Genomic DNA, 17,458 nt, shown 5'->3' on the forward strand with positions numbered 1-17,458 from the left:
GAGCAGACATCTGTGTGAGCCAAAAACATGTTTTCCCTCCTCTGGCCTGTTCTAACTTCTACTCAGTCCAAAAATTTGAAACTAGAGAAAACCGTAATGGAAAATATCTGAAGGCTTTTTTTTTTTTTTAAGGCTTTTTTTGTTTGTTTGTATCTTCCTAGATCCAAACAAAACTTAGATTTTCTACCAGTATAGCTTTTATGCAGAAACCAGAACCAAGATGCATCCCCTGTGTACACTGACTGTTGCCTTTGATGGCCCCTAGCACAGTGTGTGCGACATAAGAGCTGAAGGAGAAGACATAAGAGGGTAGATCCTTATAAGAAAGAAGCTGCCTGGAGAGACAAATAGAAATGGATTCATATAGGGCTGTTCTATGACACTGGAAAGTATTCCATGGTTGTTGAATCAGTGGTTTGCATTCTCTGGACCATTAACCGTTTGCTGAACTGTGCCTTCTGCACTTGACCCACACAGAACTAGATTAAAGGCTGTATTTTAAAACTAGTAGAATATCACAGATTCATGAGCTCCATCATTGGTGATCTCTGTGGCAAGCCTGGAACCAAGACACCAGAGACTGGCTAGTCTCTGATAAAACTCTTACCTCTGGATAAACACCAATTGATCTTTCGATGTTGTCCCGTATACTGGCCTTCATGGATTTCTCCACTTCCAGCAGCCAGTCCTCCACACTGTCAGTGGGATAGATAGGAGCAAACAGCTTCACCTCTTCTCCTTCAGCAGAGTACATGTGTGTGATCTGTAGGTCCTCCTGGAACTGCAGCTAATGAAGGAAGCACAACAGGAGACACGAATGGCGAGTTTCCTTTCTGCCCCTGCCTTCCTGCCACTGAGGGACAGCCAGGCTGTAGCACTGCATGCTTGCTATAAATTTGGTTGTCAATAGTAATAATAATAATAAAACGTCACAGATGTGCAAAATGACCTCTTCAAAAAAGTGGAGGATGATTGTATGATAAGTGATTCACATCGCAGGCTTAACTTGAGTGAAGCAAATCAAATTATATGTGGGACAACCATTTTTCAGTGCCTGTCTGGGATTCAAACCCTTGATTCCTGTTCAATTCTGTAGATTCAGATCATTTCCCTTGAGGTCAGAGTGCCTGGTTTTAAGAGTAAAATTTTAACAGCTTCTCCAGTGCCCCAGCAAATCATTGGAAGTTCCCTTATTTATTCCAATGACTTTGCACCAGATTTCCAGTTCAATTTCCTTTCTATTTTCCCAAGCTAATGACTAGGAGATTGGTTTTCATGTCTGAATATTGGTGGTGGTATGAGCTGTGTCTAGCCATGGAGTTTGAAGTCAATTAGAAATAATAAAGAGGAAAATAGCAGGGTTAATCCCAGCTCCTAAGTCAGGATGAAGGAAGAAACTTAGTTCAGTTCAGGCTTGTTTACTCCCTCCTGACGCTGCTAGCAAGTGTGGGATTCCACCCTAACCAGCTGTCTGTAAGCACAGCTAAGTCTGAGCTATTTATCAATTGGGCTGTTGGACAACCTGATCTAGTGTCCCTACCCATGGCAGTGGGGCTGGACTTGACGATCTTTAAAAGTCCCTTCCAACCCAAATCTTTTGATGATTGTATTTCTCTTAGCCTCCATGGTGGGACAGACAGGCATCTCCAGAGGGAGTGTCCTCTCCTCCTAAGATGGTTATCTGAGACTTCTAGTAAGCTGCCCTTTGCAGATGCCTATTTTTCCCCTCACTAAAGGAAACAGAAGGTCGAAAAGAAAATTGAGGGTATCTGGTTCATAGGCACATGTCTGGCTCTGAAATGTCTAAAGTGAGGTTGCTTGAATCCCACTCCAGGGCAGCCAGTTAACTGTGGAGCTCTGCTCTGCTTCCATGGACATGCTGGAAGTGTTTTATTCTGCTTTGCAGACTGGGAGTCTTTTATACCCTATCTCCTTTCTTAATGTTGTTTAGAAAGGGGCAGAATCAACTCAACTCTTTTATCCCACGTGGAAAAGAGAAGCTGTCTCTAAGAATCAAGTTATTGTGTTTTCCTGGTGGCTGAGCCTGCATCTTGCAATGCCTACATACAGTTACAGGTTTTCCATTTCCATAGAGCAGAGCATGAACTCTCCTCCAGATCTCAGAATGCCTCTAAGTTCCCATGATATCAGCTTCCCATAGGTGGGCCAAACCTCTAAGGTGCTTGCTTTGCCTACCTGTGCAATGTTCTCAAAGCATTTGCGGAGGTGAGGTTGTACAGCAGTGGGGTCCTTTGTCTGAGACAGTATTTCCAGCAGCTCATCATCTGAAAGGAAGTAGAACCTGGAAACAAAGAGCGAGGGGTGAAGGGAGGCTCTCTTTACTGTGGCATCAGGGACTGAGTCCTCAGAAGATGAGGAACAAGTCCCATGTTTGTGACTGCTCATTGATCTCTGTGTTTGTGCAGGAGAGTAGCAGCCATGATTTCTTCATCTGCAGAAGTCAGTTACTCTCATGAAAAGGAGCTTTCAAAGAAAAGTAGTATTCCTTCAGAGGTAAGAGAGTTACATGGAGGTCTTCATTTTACTCCACTTAATCCTTTCTAGACAAATGATGACCAAAACACACAGATGTGCGAGACGCTACTGGACAGCCCTTAGAACATTTGTGTCTGCCTGTTTTCTCCCCATCAGATGGCAGCATTGAAAGGTACAGGCTTTACTGATGTTTGCAGTCTTCTAACAGTATCATAAGCATACACTTGTTTTGCTGTGCTCTTTCTTGGCAGAGTTAACTAGAATGAGCCTCTCCTTTCATAATTTCTGAACCAGGAAGTGTGATACAGCGCACTGAACTTTGAGGTTACCTGGGAAAAGCACCTCTCTTGGTCTCCAGGTATTCACTCAGCCTTTTCTGTACAAGTTCTAATAGTTTGTTACATTTTTGCAGGTTTTCTAGTAGTGCAGGATCAGGGCACAAAGACATCACCTATAAACAGAGCAGAGAACATAGGAAGCATCAGTATTGTGAGCATGTGGGAGATAAGGCAATGGAGATAATTGTAATCACAGAATGGCTGAGGTAGGAAGGCACCTCTGGAGATCATCTAGTCCAACCCCCTGAAATGCAGGTTCACCTATGCCACATTGCACAGGATGGCATCCAGGCGGGTTTTGAGTATGTCTAGAGAGGGAAACCCCACAGCCTCTCTGGGCAACCTGCTCCAGCACTCTGTCACCCTCACAGTAAAGAAGGGGTCTCAGTTTGTGCCTGTTGCCTCGTCTTGTCACTGGGCACCACTGAAAAGCGTCTGGCCCCATCCGCTTGACACCCTCCCTTCAGGTATTTGTACACATTTTTAAGACCCCCCTCTGTCTTCTCTCCTCCAAGCTAAACAGGGCCGGCTCTCTCAGCCTTTCATAGGAGAGATGCCCCTGCCCTCTCCCAGCATCTTCGTAGCCCTCCGCTGGCCTTGCTCCAGCAGCTCCACGTCCCTCTTGTCCTGGGGAGCCCAGACCTGGACACAACACTCCAGGTGGGGCCTCACCAGGGCTGAGCAGAGGGGCAGGATCACCTCTCTCGACCTGCTGGCCACACTTCCTAAGGCACCCCAGGATCCCAATGGCCTTCTTGGCCACAAGGCCACGTTGCTGGCTCCTGGTCAGCCTGCTGTCCACCAGGACTCCCAGGTCCTACTCTGCAGAGCTGTTCTCCAGCAGGTCAGCCCCCAGCCTGCGCTGGTGCACGGGGTTATTCCGCCCTAGGTGCGGGACCCTGCACTTGCCTTTGTTGCACTTTACGAGGTTCTGCACTGCCCAATGCTCCAGCCTGTCCAGGTCCCTCTGAATGGCAGCACAGCCCTCGGGGGTATCAGCCACTCCTCCCAGCTTTGTGTCATCAGCAAACTTGTGGAGAGTGCACTCTGTTCCCTCATCCGGGTCGTTGACGGATAAGTTGAATGAGACTGGACCCAGTACTGTCCCCTGGGGGACACCGCTAGCTACAGGCCTCCAATTAGACCCTGTGCTGCTGAGCGCAACCCTCTGAGCTCTGCCATCCAGCCAGTTCTCAATCCACCTCACTGCCACTCATCTATCTCCACACTTCCTGAGCTTGCCTATGGGGATGTCATGGGAGACAGTATCAAAAGCCTTGATGATAATATGGAAGATGAGTGGTGATGTAGTAGTCCTGGGAAGTGGTAACTGGAGAAAAAAAATGAGTGCAGAGCACTTTTACCGGGACACAGAAAGCAGACATGGGCAACAGAAGAGCCAAGCAACATCTCTAAATAGTTTTACAGAGTCAGACCTCAGGAGGAATCAAAGGAGATATCTTATGGTTAGGATTTAAGCTGGTTACAAGAGTTGTTGGAGGAAGGGACTCTGCATGCTGGGGAGAACTTGGAGGGGGTGGACAGACTGGTGCAAAGCATCACAGAACTGTGGACTTCAACACCAGAAGGAAAGGCCATGTTCCAAGAGAAGAAACACAGCACACCACCTGGGGCAAGGTCTCACAGTTTATACACTGCTGTTCATGCCCAGACCACTACAAAAACAAAGACTCATAGGCAACCTTCATGTGAGTACAGGCCTGAGGAATTTGGGATACTTGCATTAGTTTTCATCAAGGTACACACCTCAGGATTTTCATTAGCATTCTTCATGATGATCCTCCAGTCCATATCTATGGCTTGGTAGCGCTCACTTTCCACTGGGAGCTGTCTTTTGATGTCTTCTGACCTAAAGATGGGCTCCAAGTAGAGCCAAGAGCACTGGCATTTCAGCCATTCCTCTAGGACATCCTAGTGGGAAGGGAAAAGAGTACATTACACCACTCTGTGAACCTGTTTGACTAAATCAATCAAAACTGTGCACAAGAATGGGTTAAATATATAAATAAACAGAACAAAAAAGAAGTAATGCTGTGCTTAGAGCTTCCACAATTTTAAAATCTACTTGCAGAGCCAGGAGCTGGAAGTTCCTTCCCAAAAAATCAGCAATGCAATAATGCAAACATCCCTTCTACTGACTGTTGTCAGTAAGCATCAGAATCAACATTGACTAGTTTAATGGAGGCAGCTTAGACCTATGTATAAGCCAATACTAAAGCTCAAAGGGACTTTGTGGTGCTAGGTCAAATTTCTGTGGCTACTGTTTCTGTATTTTACAGAAGATACCACTTCTGTAAAGTGAGATGGTATTTTATTTTGTGAAAAGAGCTTTATGTGGGGAGAAGAATGACAAATAAAATTCCCCATACTCTGCAATTCTGCCATATCCTCTCTCCTGTCTCACATAAACCAGCCCCAACCTTGCCTACAGAATAATCCATGAATAGATTTTCGAGTAACACTCTGAATTAAGAAAATGAATGAAAAGCTAGACATTTAAGTTACACTTCAGAGAGGAAATCCTGTTTATCAGGCATTTATAAGAGCAAGAACTAGACTAGAAGAACAACCTCTTCTTACATTTTCAGCCATGGGAGACTGGAAGGTATAGGGAACCTGCCCAATGCTGCAAAGCAGTGTGTTTGACTGCCTTTCAGACTGCCAGAGGAAAGCAGCCTTGGTTACAGGCAGCTGTCCCCTACCATTCCCTGTGCACAGGCAGTCACTCAACCTAGCAAGACTGTTTTTTCTTGTAATGCAGACAACTGTGTTTGCCATACCCCATCAGCTAACCCAATAAGCCAGTTCCCAGAAGAGGCTTCACGGGTCTTTAGTGACAGGAATGAATGCAATCAAAAGGAGGAATAAGAATGCAGGGCGAAAACACATAAAATATCTCAGTCAAAATGACACAGTAAATAGCTGAATTTCCCCATATCACTTTCTGCTTTAGGGCTTAGAGTAGCATTTCTGCATCCTTATGAGACACGACCAGCACTCTAGAAGCCTATGGCCCCAGCACACCCAGATGGTAAGCACCAATGAACAGAATAAGGCAGTGATGAATAACAGATAACAATGCTGCTGTACATTTACATGGCATTTACAGAGAGTTCTCCAGTAAGATACTTGTACAGGAATTTTTCTCCTGCAGCAAAGTGCTATTCTGCAGGTGGTGTCTTGCTGGGTGTTGAACATTCAGGCTCAGGTCTGATGTGGAAGTGCTGGCACAGTCTGCCAGATCCTGTTCTGAACAGCAGTCTTCCATGTGTTTTCCCACACCAACGTGAATGGGATTCAGCCTTCAGCTTGACATGATTACCATAGTGCCTGTAAAGAATCTGTAAGGTCCACTAAGTGTAATGTTGTTAGAGATGCCAGTACGACAACACTAAAAGGTGTTGTCAAAGGTAGCAAAGGCCTGAAATTACATCACTTTTAATTGCAGAGTAAGGCGGTGAGATTAACTACTTTACTAGAGTCAGAGGGCTTTAACAGACCCTCTTCCTCCTCAGAGACTATTCTCTTGACAGTTGTCCACTCACAGTGTCCATATTAAACAGACCAGATGCCTGCCTGCTTCATGCGTGTGTGGGGTAACTAATACCTGTGTCATCTTCAGCTTGTTTTCCCATGTGTTCATCCTATCCTCAAAAGCTTTCTTGAACGGTGAGAAGGACATGCTCTGAATCATGACAATATGATCATCTAGGAGCTGAGAAGCCTCATCAGTGTTTTTCAGGATAAAAGTGCCCGTGTCTTTGTAAAGTGACACAGTAAATGAAACAGAGCTCCATTCATTCTCCATCTTGTTGAGTACCTGGAACAGAGGTATGAGTAATTTAATTTTCAAATACGACCTGTGCAGTGGTTATCCCACCTTCCACATCTCTCAATGTGCCTCTCTAGCAGGCAGACTTTTGCTCTCGGATTCCACTGAAAACTGCGGCTATGTATTTAATGCATCACACACTGAGCAACAGCATGTTTCCTCAGCATTGCCCACGGACTCAACACCTCAACACTGTCCTGAAAGGAACACCTTGAGGGGAGAAAGGGTAGTTTCCCTTTCAGACATCTACTGGATGCACAGAGGATGCCAGTGTAGTTCCAGTTAATGATTACTGTAATGATAGCTTTGTGAAAGGGGTTGCTCTCCACTTGGAACTCATCTGAGATTTCAGAGAACAAAAGCTGCCAGGCAGTAATGACTTTCAATCAAGACCATCTTAGATCACATCAGAATGTATGAACTGAAGCTGAAAGACTGTCCAGCCTATGAATCTCCAGAGCCACCAAGTCCTCCTTGCACACATTTACTGTGATAAAGGATTTATCACCTTGATTTCCAGAAACAGCTAATTTTCCTGACATGACTTTTGACTGGGAGAATGCAGACAATCAAATTACTTCAATTTAAACAGTTACTAATCACACACTGAGGTGTGGGAACCAACCAGTAGACTAGCATAACCATCAGACAATGCTGTTATGCTGCAACTGTAGATTCCATGCAAGGCAAAAATAACTTATTCTAGTGTGTGAATTCAATTGGGTGGTCACTGCTCCCATCTCTAAGGGCAGCAGACTTCTCATTTGTGATGCAGAATGTGCATAATGCTCTGAGAGAACATGAACACTACCCAAGGCAATGACTGCCTGCTCAACAGCTCAGCAGAATCCAACAAATATCTCTGAAGACAACCAAAGAAACAACAAGTCACTCTCTCCTCCTCACATTCTCGATGGCATATTCCTTGCCAGCTATCTCAGCTACTTTGGTAATGCTCTCGATATGGTCCAGCAGGTTCATATCCAAGCAGCGACGAAGTGTCAGATCAGGTTCTAGCTTGATATCAATGTTAATAGCTTCTGACAGCATTTCCCAGTGCCGGTTTCTCATACCAGGGTTGTGAAGCCCTTGAATTAAGGGGATATATAATCTGAATTCTTCAATCTTGTCTCGGAATTCCATTGCTACACCCTGGCATGCTTTCAGGGAGAGAAACAGAAAAACATCAACAACAATAGCACGCGAGGAAGTTGTCTTAAGAAACTTCCTAAAAGTTGTTGTCTAAAGCCTGGTGTGCTTGTAGATACAGAGTATAGGGGTAAGCAGCAGGAGAGAGAGCAATGGAAAATGCAGGCTTGAAGTAATGAGGACACAAAGGCTCTCTCAATGCTGCTACTAAGCAAGGATACAAGCCTGCTCCCAGAAGTGGGCCTGCCTATTAGCCTCAAATCTGTTACAGGCAAGTCCATGCTAAGAAGAAGTATGCCTTAGCCTAGAGCTCACCATGAGACTTCCTTTCTGAGACATGACTACAGCACGTGCCTCTTTTTGATTGCACACTGAGTAGCTGCACTGCAGAGTCACAGCAACAATGTGAGCACCTCACATTCCCTGCTGGGTGGTATGCAAAGGCAAGGAGTCTGAAGGCCAAAACACACATTATACCAGGTGCTAGGGAATATTGCAATGAATACGAGCAGGTATTCTTAGTATTTCTGTTTACCATAATGATTCATAGTTACTCATGCATCCACTCATCACCTCCTCCATTGGGGCTGATTCACAGCATTGTTTAAGAGAGAGTTTGAGTTAAAAAGGATGAATCAAAAATCTCCCACTGCAAAATATATTTCAATCTAAGCCATCTGGCAGAAAATTTTAGAATTATCTCTAAATGACCAATGCGTCTCAGAGAAACATGGAATGGGAAGTTAAGCTATGACTGAAGGCTTAATTCCAGTTTTACTAGGAGCCATGATTAAAAAAAAGATCTTCACATGAATTGCATCACCTAAAATTCATACACATTTGGGCAGAAAGAAAACAGTTATTACATTGCACAGGTAATTTCCAGACTTCGCATTTTTTTTTTTTTAAATGAGATCTTTTCTGGCTTTCCACTAAATTAGTTGGCCAATGAAGAAAATAAGATTGGCCAAGGGAACAGCACTCAGATTCAAGTTCCTTTGCTGCCTTACCTGAGTAAGGGTTTAAAACTACACATCTCCAGTCACTTGCCACTAGACTATATAATAATTCTCTGTGAGTAATCTGGATAATATTTAATAATTTGTATGAAGTAGAATAAACTTCAAAGTAAGAGGATGGCTTTTATCTCAGTGCTGTCCTGGGAATTTGCAGCCTGGTTGTTTCCATGCCAAACTAGTACTTTAAGCAGCAAACATATCTTGATGTGAATCATTATACTTCCACTTTTTTTTTTTTTCCTGGAAAACAATCTTGCTAGCAGTTTCTCAGCTGGCTCTAATATACACAACACATCCATATGACATCCTCATATTCCCTGTTCTGAGTATTCTGTGACATCCCTCACATCAATATGCTGATATGCACCAACATCCTTTCCCCAGACTGTGTAGCTACCTGGTGAGTCCTTGAACTGCTTCACGCATCTCTGAATTGTCTTAAAAGAGTCATTGACATTCTTTTCCAGCTGTTCAGCCTCAATTTCAATGAGAGGATCATTCATCCAGCTCCCATGCCAGCGCATCCAGTCTGACACTGTAGTCCAGAGATCACAGTATGGCTGGAACTCCTTAACCATCCCGGATAGCTTACTGTACTTTGGAAAGAGAGAAAAAAATAAGCATGCCAAAAGGCAATAAAGGGCACAGATCTTTTTTGAATCTCAGGTAAGCTATGAGAAAATTGTACTTTCAAGAGTATGTATGAGACTCTTTTCTACTGGGGCCACAATGTAGATTCCAAGGGATTGCATTCAGGCAAAAATGCATCCAGTGGAGCTGTGCCTGCAGCACATGTATGACATGGAAAGCACTCTCTCCCCCTTGCCTTTACAAATGCTCTGTTGCGAATGACGACATTTTGATAGGCAGTCTATACACACTCAGAAAAAGTACATGCTGCACATCATATTGAACATACTGAAATTTGGGTCCGTACAGCGAAGGAGAAGTAACCACAGACTGAGGGGTAGAAAATGATTATGTAAACTCTGCTCCTACTCTGCAGCCAGACCAGGTCGGATGTGGGTGACAATGATTCGCTGGCATCTGAACAGCTACAAGCAAAATGAGTCTTTTCAACTATATAAACTGTTGCCTTAGGAGAGAGAACATGCTACCATCTGAGCCCATCCAGTGGACTACACACTGCTTTGCACATTGTCATTCACGTCTACACAACTGCAGTAACAGCCTGATGGAAATTGATGCATGTTAACTGCTGCATCAAGACCTTCCCTATCTAATTCTTCCTCATTAAAATCACTCGAATCTGTGCATGGACACCCAGAGTCTCTCACAGAAGGGGCAGTATCAGGCCCATGAACATTCATCTGGGACAACCTCCACAACAGTGGAGTGATGGAACAGCATGGTCACTCTACGGGTCTATGAAGCCTCCCTAGTCAATGTCAGAAAAAACAAAATAGCATGAAGGATTCCTCCCTGAGGAACTGTGACTCTTTATTTGCTTACTTATCACCTCGAAGACCCAACAATAGTTAGCATTCTGTAGGTATAAGGATCTGACACTTACATTAGTAACTTTCATCCCAAATATTCTTTCCCTGTTGTTGTAGAGAACTGCCAAATTCTGAAGCTCCTTCAACTCCTTCCTGACCTGCCTTGCTTCGTTAGCCAAACTGTGAGCTTGGTTAATGTCCACCTGAACAGAAAATCCACCTACAGTCAGCTGGAAGAAAAAAATGACAGTCATGAGGTATGGCTCAGAACCTGAGGGCTGCCTCTGGGAATCTCAGCTTACTGGTGTGTTCTTTATTATACTCAAAGGTAAGATTTTTCCAAAACTCTGATATTATTTCAGGGTCTTCCACACAAAGTGAGTTCTCTGACTGAATGCTGTATTTCCCCCCTTGACGGCAGCACATCAAGGAAGATGCTCTGCAGAGAACTGAGTAAGCAAGAGAGGAGGAGCATGTGGTGCCCGAGCACCAAGAATCAGAATATTGTATCTTGCTGAACAATTTCCTGGTGAAAAGTCAGTGTTTCCTGCAGAGTACTGCAGGAAATACTGGATAATTTTTGGTCCAACAATATATTAACCTAAAAACACTAAACTAACACCTGAAAGCTTCCCTGGATGACCATAAGACCTTCCAGGCCCTGTTCTCTGGACAGTTTTTATTGTCAAAGGCTTAATACCTGCATCTCCTCCAGTTTCTCTTGAAAGCTGCTGTGATTCATGACCTGGATTTTGCGAAATTTGTCTTCATCCTTCATGTGCTGGAGACGAATGGACTCAGCTTGCATAGTTATTTTCAGGGGCCAGTAACTTGCAGTCCACCTGTACCCACATGATATAATGACAGAAAGAGAGACTTTTTGAGCATATGTTTCGAATGCTTAAAAGAATGAGAAAACCAACTCCCACCAAACAAGGAGGCTTTACAACAACAGAAACACATGTGGTTTCAACAAAGCATTTTTTTCCAGCTTTTCTTGTTGGTATGCAGTCCTTGTGACTAGACTATTGAATTGGAGAGGTCTCAGGAGAGGTGGAGGGCCTTTTTAAAAGGAACAAATCAAATATGTTGCTGAAAAGCTAGGACATGGCAAAATAACAGTAGGCATCCAGTGGGAATGTCTGTCTTTGACTGTATTCACAAGGAACTTGAAAAAATGGGGTGACAGTCTTGATTTGTGGCTTTTCAGGGCTCCTGAAAAAGCCAGCCTCCTATTAAGTAAGGAAATCAGTGGCCAGGATAACCCAGATAAAATGCAGAGTGCCCTGGGGAGTGTGATTCAGATACAGGAAAGGCTGCACAATGTGGCTGCTCATTTTAAGGCATGTTTCTTGGTTCTTGCTCAGCCACTGCCTACTGTTATTCCATTTGGACTTGTTAGTTTGTGTACAATGCCAAATAAAAGCTTTGCAGGATTATGTTCAAGGTCATCCCCCTTCCAAGCACCTGGGAATGCAGTTATCTGCTAGTTCTGCACGTGCCAGTGGGCACACAGCTACATCTGTGCTAAGCTGTCCTAGAGCTGAGCCGCTTTCCTGTGCGGTTTCTGTAGGTTTCTTTCTTTATTTTTCCCCCACTGTCTACCCCATCATTCTAGTTTCAGAAGCATTCTGCAAAGACTCACTGAAGTTGTAGACATAATGGACCATGTCCATAACATGAGAGCAGTTTGCAGGGCTGAGCTGACTTTAGAAGCTCTGTAACTGTGTGTGTGAGCTGACTCTGCTACTGGGGCATAGTCAAGTCCCAATCTAAATAACATTGTCAAGGTAAAAATTAAGAGGAGACTGCATAGAGAAGAAATACAGTAACAATGATACAAGTTTATATTCCTTCTTATTCCTCGGCAAGTACTGGGAGTGTTTCTACCAAGACCTTGGAAGTGTCCGTTCAGTTTCAGACACACACTAAACCACGTAGTTTGAGATCTTGCAAAGGCCTCCAAAAAAAAACCAACCAAAAAAACAAAAATAAACAAAAGAGAAAAGAGGCTTAACAAGTTAAATAGGTTAATAGCTACTAGTTTGCCTTGCCCCAGGCCTGAAGGCAGCATGAATCCATGCTTCTCTATAAGCTTCATTTTAAGAATTCAGGGATCATATAGCTGAGAGGCACTTAAAAGTTCTGCTGGAGCTCTTGATAGACACATAGACCCTGAAGCACTGAGAGTGGCAATTGCTGCAAAGTGTCCCACTTTAACAGTGGGAGGAATGATTTGTGCTCACTTTTGACTGAAGTCTTCTTCAGTGAGATTGTAAAGGAATTCCTCCAGGACCTTGTAATCTTCCACAACTTCACGAATCAGTTCCTGCACGTGGTGAGAGAAAGAGACAAAAAATATGCACCTTCAGACCAGACTGATTCCAACTCTCTGGTTTATACCTCATTTTCATGAGGCACCTTTGGAGGGCCTTAGTCACACTAGCTTAATGTGATGTAAGGCTGCTTCTGTGCTGCGTAAACAGTGAGAATGGATTTCCAAGCCCTTGTTCTGCTAATGATCAAGTCATCATATCACTCTCTGTTCTATATGAATGAAAAAAAATGGGCTGGACAGAAATTGAGTGTCTTGGGTTATCCTCCAGGTTTCTCATTTGGCATGGATAAGTCAGTTTATAGCTTGGTGCCTTTGTTCCTCATGTGTTCAACTGGGAGGAGACTACCATCACAAATTGCTTTGAGGTAACTCAGCACCAAGATGTCCTACTAGAAGAAATTAGTTAACAGCAAAACAAACATTTGGTCGCAGATATATCTTCTTGAAAACAGCATTACATTTTTAGAAGACAGATTTTCGATAAACAAATGCAGAACACATCATGAAGGTAGCAGAAAGCATATATAAGCCCTTCATAGAATCACAGAATGGCTCGGGTTGGAAGGGACGTTAAAGATCATCTAGTTCCAACCCCCTGCCACAGGCAGGGACACCACCCACTAGATCAGGTTGATCAGGGTCTCGTCCAACCTGGCCTTGACACCTCCAGGGATGGGGCATCCCCAACTTCTCTGGGCAGCCTGTTCCAGTGCCTCACCATTCTTTAAGTGAAGAATTTCCTCCTAACATCCAATCTAAATCTCCCCTCTTTCAGTTTAAAACCATTCCCCCTTGTCCTATCATTATCTACACAAGTAAAGAGTCCCTCTCCATCCTTTTTATAAGAACCATTTAAGTATTGAAAGGCCACAATGAGGTCTCCACGGAGCCTTCTCTTCTCCAGGCTGAACATCTCCAGCTCTCTCAGCCTTTCTTCATAGGAGAGGTGCTCCAGCCCTCTGAGCATCTTCGTGGCCCTCCTCTGGACCCGTTCTAACAGGTCCACATCTTTCTTGTGCTGGGGGCTCCAGACCTGGAAACAGCACTCCAAGTGGGGCCTCACGAGAGCAGAGCAAAGGGGGTCATTCACCTCCCTCCACCTGCTGGCCACCCCTCTGTTGACACAGCCCGGGATACGGTTGGCCTTCTAGGCTGCAAATGTGCACTGCTGGCTCGTGTCAAGCTTCTAATCCACCAGAACCCCTAAATCCTTGTCTGCAGGGCTGCTCTCAATGAGTTCTTCTCCCAGTTCATACTAATGCCTGGGATTGCCCCAGCCCAGGTGCAGCACCTTGCACTTGGACTTGTTGAACCTCATTAGGTTCACGTGGGCCCACTTCTCCAGCTTGTCCAGGTCCTTTTGGATGGCATCCCTTCCTTCTGGTGTATCGACTGCACCACTCAGCTTGGTGTCACCTGCAAACTTGCTGAGGGTGCACTCAATCCCATCATTTATGTCATTGATGAGGATATTGAAAAGCACTGGTCCCAAGACAGACCCCTGAGGGACACCGCTCATCACCGGCCTCCATCTGGACATAGAGCCATTGACCACCACTCTCTGGGAACAGAGATAGAATAGAATGGCCTGGGTTGGAAGGGACCTCAAAGATCATCTAGTTCCAACACCCCTGCAGGGGGCAACATTTTTAACTGCTATTTTAGGTTTGTTGATGTAGCTATTTACATTAATGTTATATATTTAAAAATATAAATCTGATAACTAGGAATCTTATGGTCTTGCACACATTGACATATTCACAAAAGAAAGTGGAGTTATGCTTCTGAGACCCCATACATCGCACTGATAAGTTTTCTCCTTACTCCCCTGGGTGTACCCTGCCCATGAGGAGAGTTTGCCCTACCTTCTGCACAGCCAGCTGCTCAGGGACTCCCTTCATCCACTCCCGCAGCTCTGCCAGCTCCTCAATACTGTTTGGTTTCTCATGCATCTTCAAGCTGACAGCTTTGTATGCATCACAGATCTGCAACAGGACACAGCAAAGAAAAGAGCACCCCTACAGGTTTGCAGCTTCAGCATGGGGCTACCAAGCTTCATCAGTTTGAGGACTGATCTTTTCCATAAATAAGCAATGGCAAAGGTTGTTACGGTACTGAGCTCATAACCCCCAACTTGAGCCAACCAAAACTGAGGTAAGCAACACCTTTTAAAAATCAAGTCATTAATCACTAATGGTCAAACTGTAAAACATGTCATGATCCACCCACTTCCGACTCTGAAGGTGGTCTAAAGTTATGAGTACACAGTGCCGTTCTTTTTCTTTCCACAGTCTTGCTCCACCCACCTCATTTGAGGTCGAGTGAAAAGAGATTGGGGGAAAAAAAAAAGAGGAAGAAGAATGGCAGGTATATGTTTGAAATGATGATGAAAACAGATTTAGACAAACCTCTGAAAGATGCAACTGTCTATATTTCAGTTATCTTCAGAGCAATGAGAAGGATTTGCCAGCTGTCTACTAGACAGATCTTTTCAATCCACAGATACTTTTTTTTATAAGATGGTAGGGTATTGATGACTTGCATCTCAACAGATTTTTTTTCAGGCACATAATATATTCAACAGTCTGCACATCACCCTTCTTGTCATTTTTTTAACTAATAACTCCAATGCAATGTTTAGAATGTTCTCAATAACTAAGCCTCAGTTGTTGCCTCTTGGCCATCCCACAAACACACTGACTTCAAAAGCAGAAGGACAAGACAGGACACTGACAGGCAATATGGAACCACATAACTTACATTCTCCACCTGCAAATGGAGATTTTTAGCCAGTAAGTCCAACATGAAAGTGGCAAGTGCTTTGTATTTTTTGGACAAATTTTGCTTAACACCTTCTACGCTGACATGGAAGGGACCAATGACGATAGAAGTAGGCAGAGAGTTGTCCAGATTCTCCATTTCAGACAAGTGTGTGTTTACTATCGTCATTACATCCTGAGCAGATGGACATTGCTCTTGGTAATCTCTGTAAGTAAAAACATCGACAAAAAAAGGTAGAATAGACCTTAAAATTATTTGAACATCCCTGCTTCTTGAAGGATATCCAGACATGTCCACCTAAATGATCAACACATGAAATGAATGATGTGTGTGTTCACAGTTATTAAAACATACATCTGTTTGAATGCATGCAACTTTTGCAAATGCAGACTGAAAGGCAGTCAACCCCTTCTAGACCTTACAGCCATAGATTTGTCCACATAGGAAGTGAGGGGTGTTTTTAATATAATAGTAAAGTACATGAGCGCTAGCAAAGACATCTCATGGGCTTCAGTGTAAAGTCCACCATGTTAGCAGAGATAAGTCCACTGATGGGTGACCAGCCTGCTCAGAAGGCTCTGCAGTACTGTCTTCACTGCTACAGCTTCCACCTCCAAGCAGAGGAAGCCAGGCTGCCTGTGCCTACCTGCGTTACAGCCACACACACGTAGCAAGGTAGACAGGTCCCCAGTTACAGAAGGCACATGTACAAGACATCAAATTGGTATGTAGCTGGATAATGTTACTGGGGAGAAAGGGAAGGGACAGTCTCAAATCTGCAATGGATTTTAGAGCACTACAGGTGTGATGATAGGAAAACATGCAAAAAATAATTTAACTGCAGAAAGGGAGTGGAAGAATGATGAGAGAGGTATCAAGGCAAGAGGAAAGGGAGAGACAAAATGAAAGCACTGGTGTAAACAGGGCAAGATTAGGAAGCAATGATTTCTGAGAAGACACAGAAACTTGTTAGATGGGATTTGTAAATTTCTGTAGTTGTAATAACAAAAGAAAAACGGCTTCAGTTCAACGGTTTGGACTGACTGGAAAAAACAAAAGGCACCAGAAAAAGACCATTAAAGTAACTGGAGGGTAAAGGACAGCACAGGTGTGAAGAGGAGTTTTGGCAGTGAAAACAATGAGGCTGAAACAAAAGAAAACATTACTTTCTACAGAATGCTATCAGCCTGAACAGACACTATTTGAAGTCAGAGTCAAGTATGCTGATTAGATTTTCAAACAGGATAAGTCATTTTTAGGGCCATTAATATCTCCAATTACACTTACAAACATGTCAGGAATGTGACTGCTGTCAGAGGTACAGAGAAATTCTCTCTGCCGCCATCAATTTCCTTTGAAAGCATGGACCACTGCCCATGGCAGAAGGCTGCCTCTGATGGATGTCTGATCTAACATATGAACATCTGAGACATGTCACACACATTTGGGGGCTCATATCAGGTCCCGCATTCTCACACACATCCCCTCAAAAGCTTTCAAAAAAGTCTCGTGTTTGTGTCAGAGGCACCCCTGTGAGATACCACTTACTTTAGCAAGTACTGGATATCATTGTTATTGAGCTCTAGGAACTTCTTGTATTTCCTGGCATAGGCTTGGAGAAGGATCAGTGTCTTTTGAATGGCAGACCACAAAGTCTCACGTAGTTCTTCCACTTCTGGTTCATGCAAGCCCACTGAGTCCAGCAAGGGTGTGCCCGTGACGAGTATGTTCTCTATCACATACTGGAAGAGGAAGAAGAGAGGTCTTTCAGGACTAGCAGAGCTAGCTGTGGCCCCGACAGGAGAGGCAGCTTCTTTTGGAAGTCATGCAGACCATCCTTAATTGTGTCAGGAATTGTTTTATCAGTTTTAAGCTATTCCCCAAAGAAGGAAGATCTAGGGAGATGGGTCTTTCAAAATAACAGGGAGAAGGATGCATATGCAGAAGAGATCTGTACTACACTAATGGCACTGGAAAAGGTGCTATTTCCTTTATGAAACTATTTTTACTAGCTGCCATGCGCT

The 17,458-nt window shown here is 43.9% G+C and overlaps 1 protein-coding gene across 7 annotated transcripts in view; it reads right to left on the bottom strand.

Moving 5' to 3' along the window:
• Positions 1–17,458, bottom strand: part of DNAH1 (dynein axonemal heavy chain 1) — a 77,703-nt gene that overhangs the window by 43,329 nt on the left and 16,916 nt on the right. For 4 of the 7 annotated variants that reach the window (XM_040569291.1, XM_040569287.1, XM_040569289.1 and 1 more), the window contains exons 13-25: positions 16,983–17,176; positions 15,414–15,639; positions 14,519–14,638; positions 12,562–12,644; positions 11,016–11,157; positions 10,390–10,545; positions 9,253–9,451; positions 7,594–7,847; positions 6,463–6,675; positions 4,602–4,766; positions 2,826–2,947; positions 2,197–2,302; positions 608–787 (exon numbers count right to left, since the gene is read on the bottom strand). In XM_040569291.1, coding sequence (XP_040425225.1) covers positions 608–787; positions 2,197–2,302; positions 2,826–2,947; positions 4,602–4,766; positions 6,463–6,675; positions 7,594–7,847; positions 9,253–9,451; positions 10,390–10,545; positions 11,016–11,157; positions 12,562–12,644; positions 14,519–14,638; positions 15,414–15,639; positions 16,983–17,176 — 2,160 coding nt within the window. Of the gene's footprint in view, positions 1–607; positions 788–2,196; positions 2,303–2,825; positions 2,948–4,601; positions 4,767–6,462; positions 6,676–7,593; positions 7,848–9,252; positions 9,452–10,389; positions 10,546–11,015; positions 11,158–12,561; positions 12,645–14,518; positions 14,639–15,413; positions 15,640–16,982; positions 17,177–17,458 lie in introns of those variants that run through there. The other 3 variants (XM_040569292.1, XM_040569293.1, XM_040569294.1) reach the window with 3 other exon arrangements.

Source organism: Cygnus olor, chromosome 10 (genome assembly GCF_009769625.2).
Source record: "Cygnus olor isolate bCygOlo1 chromosome 10, bCygOlo1.pri.v2, whole genome shotgun sequence".
NCBI lineage: Eukaryota > Metazoa > Chordata > Aves > Anseriformes > Anatidae > Cygnus > Cygnus olor.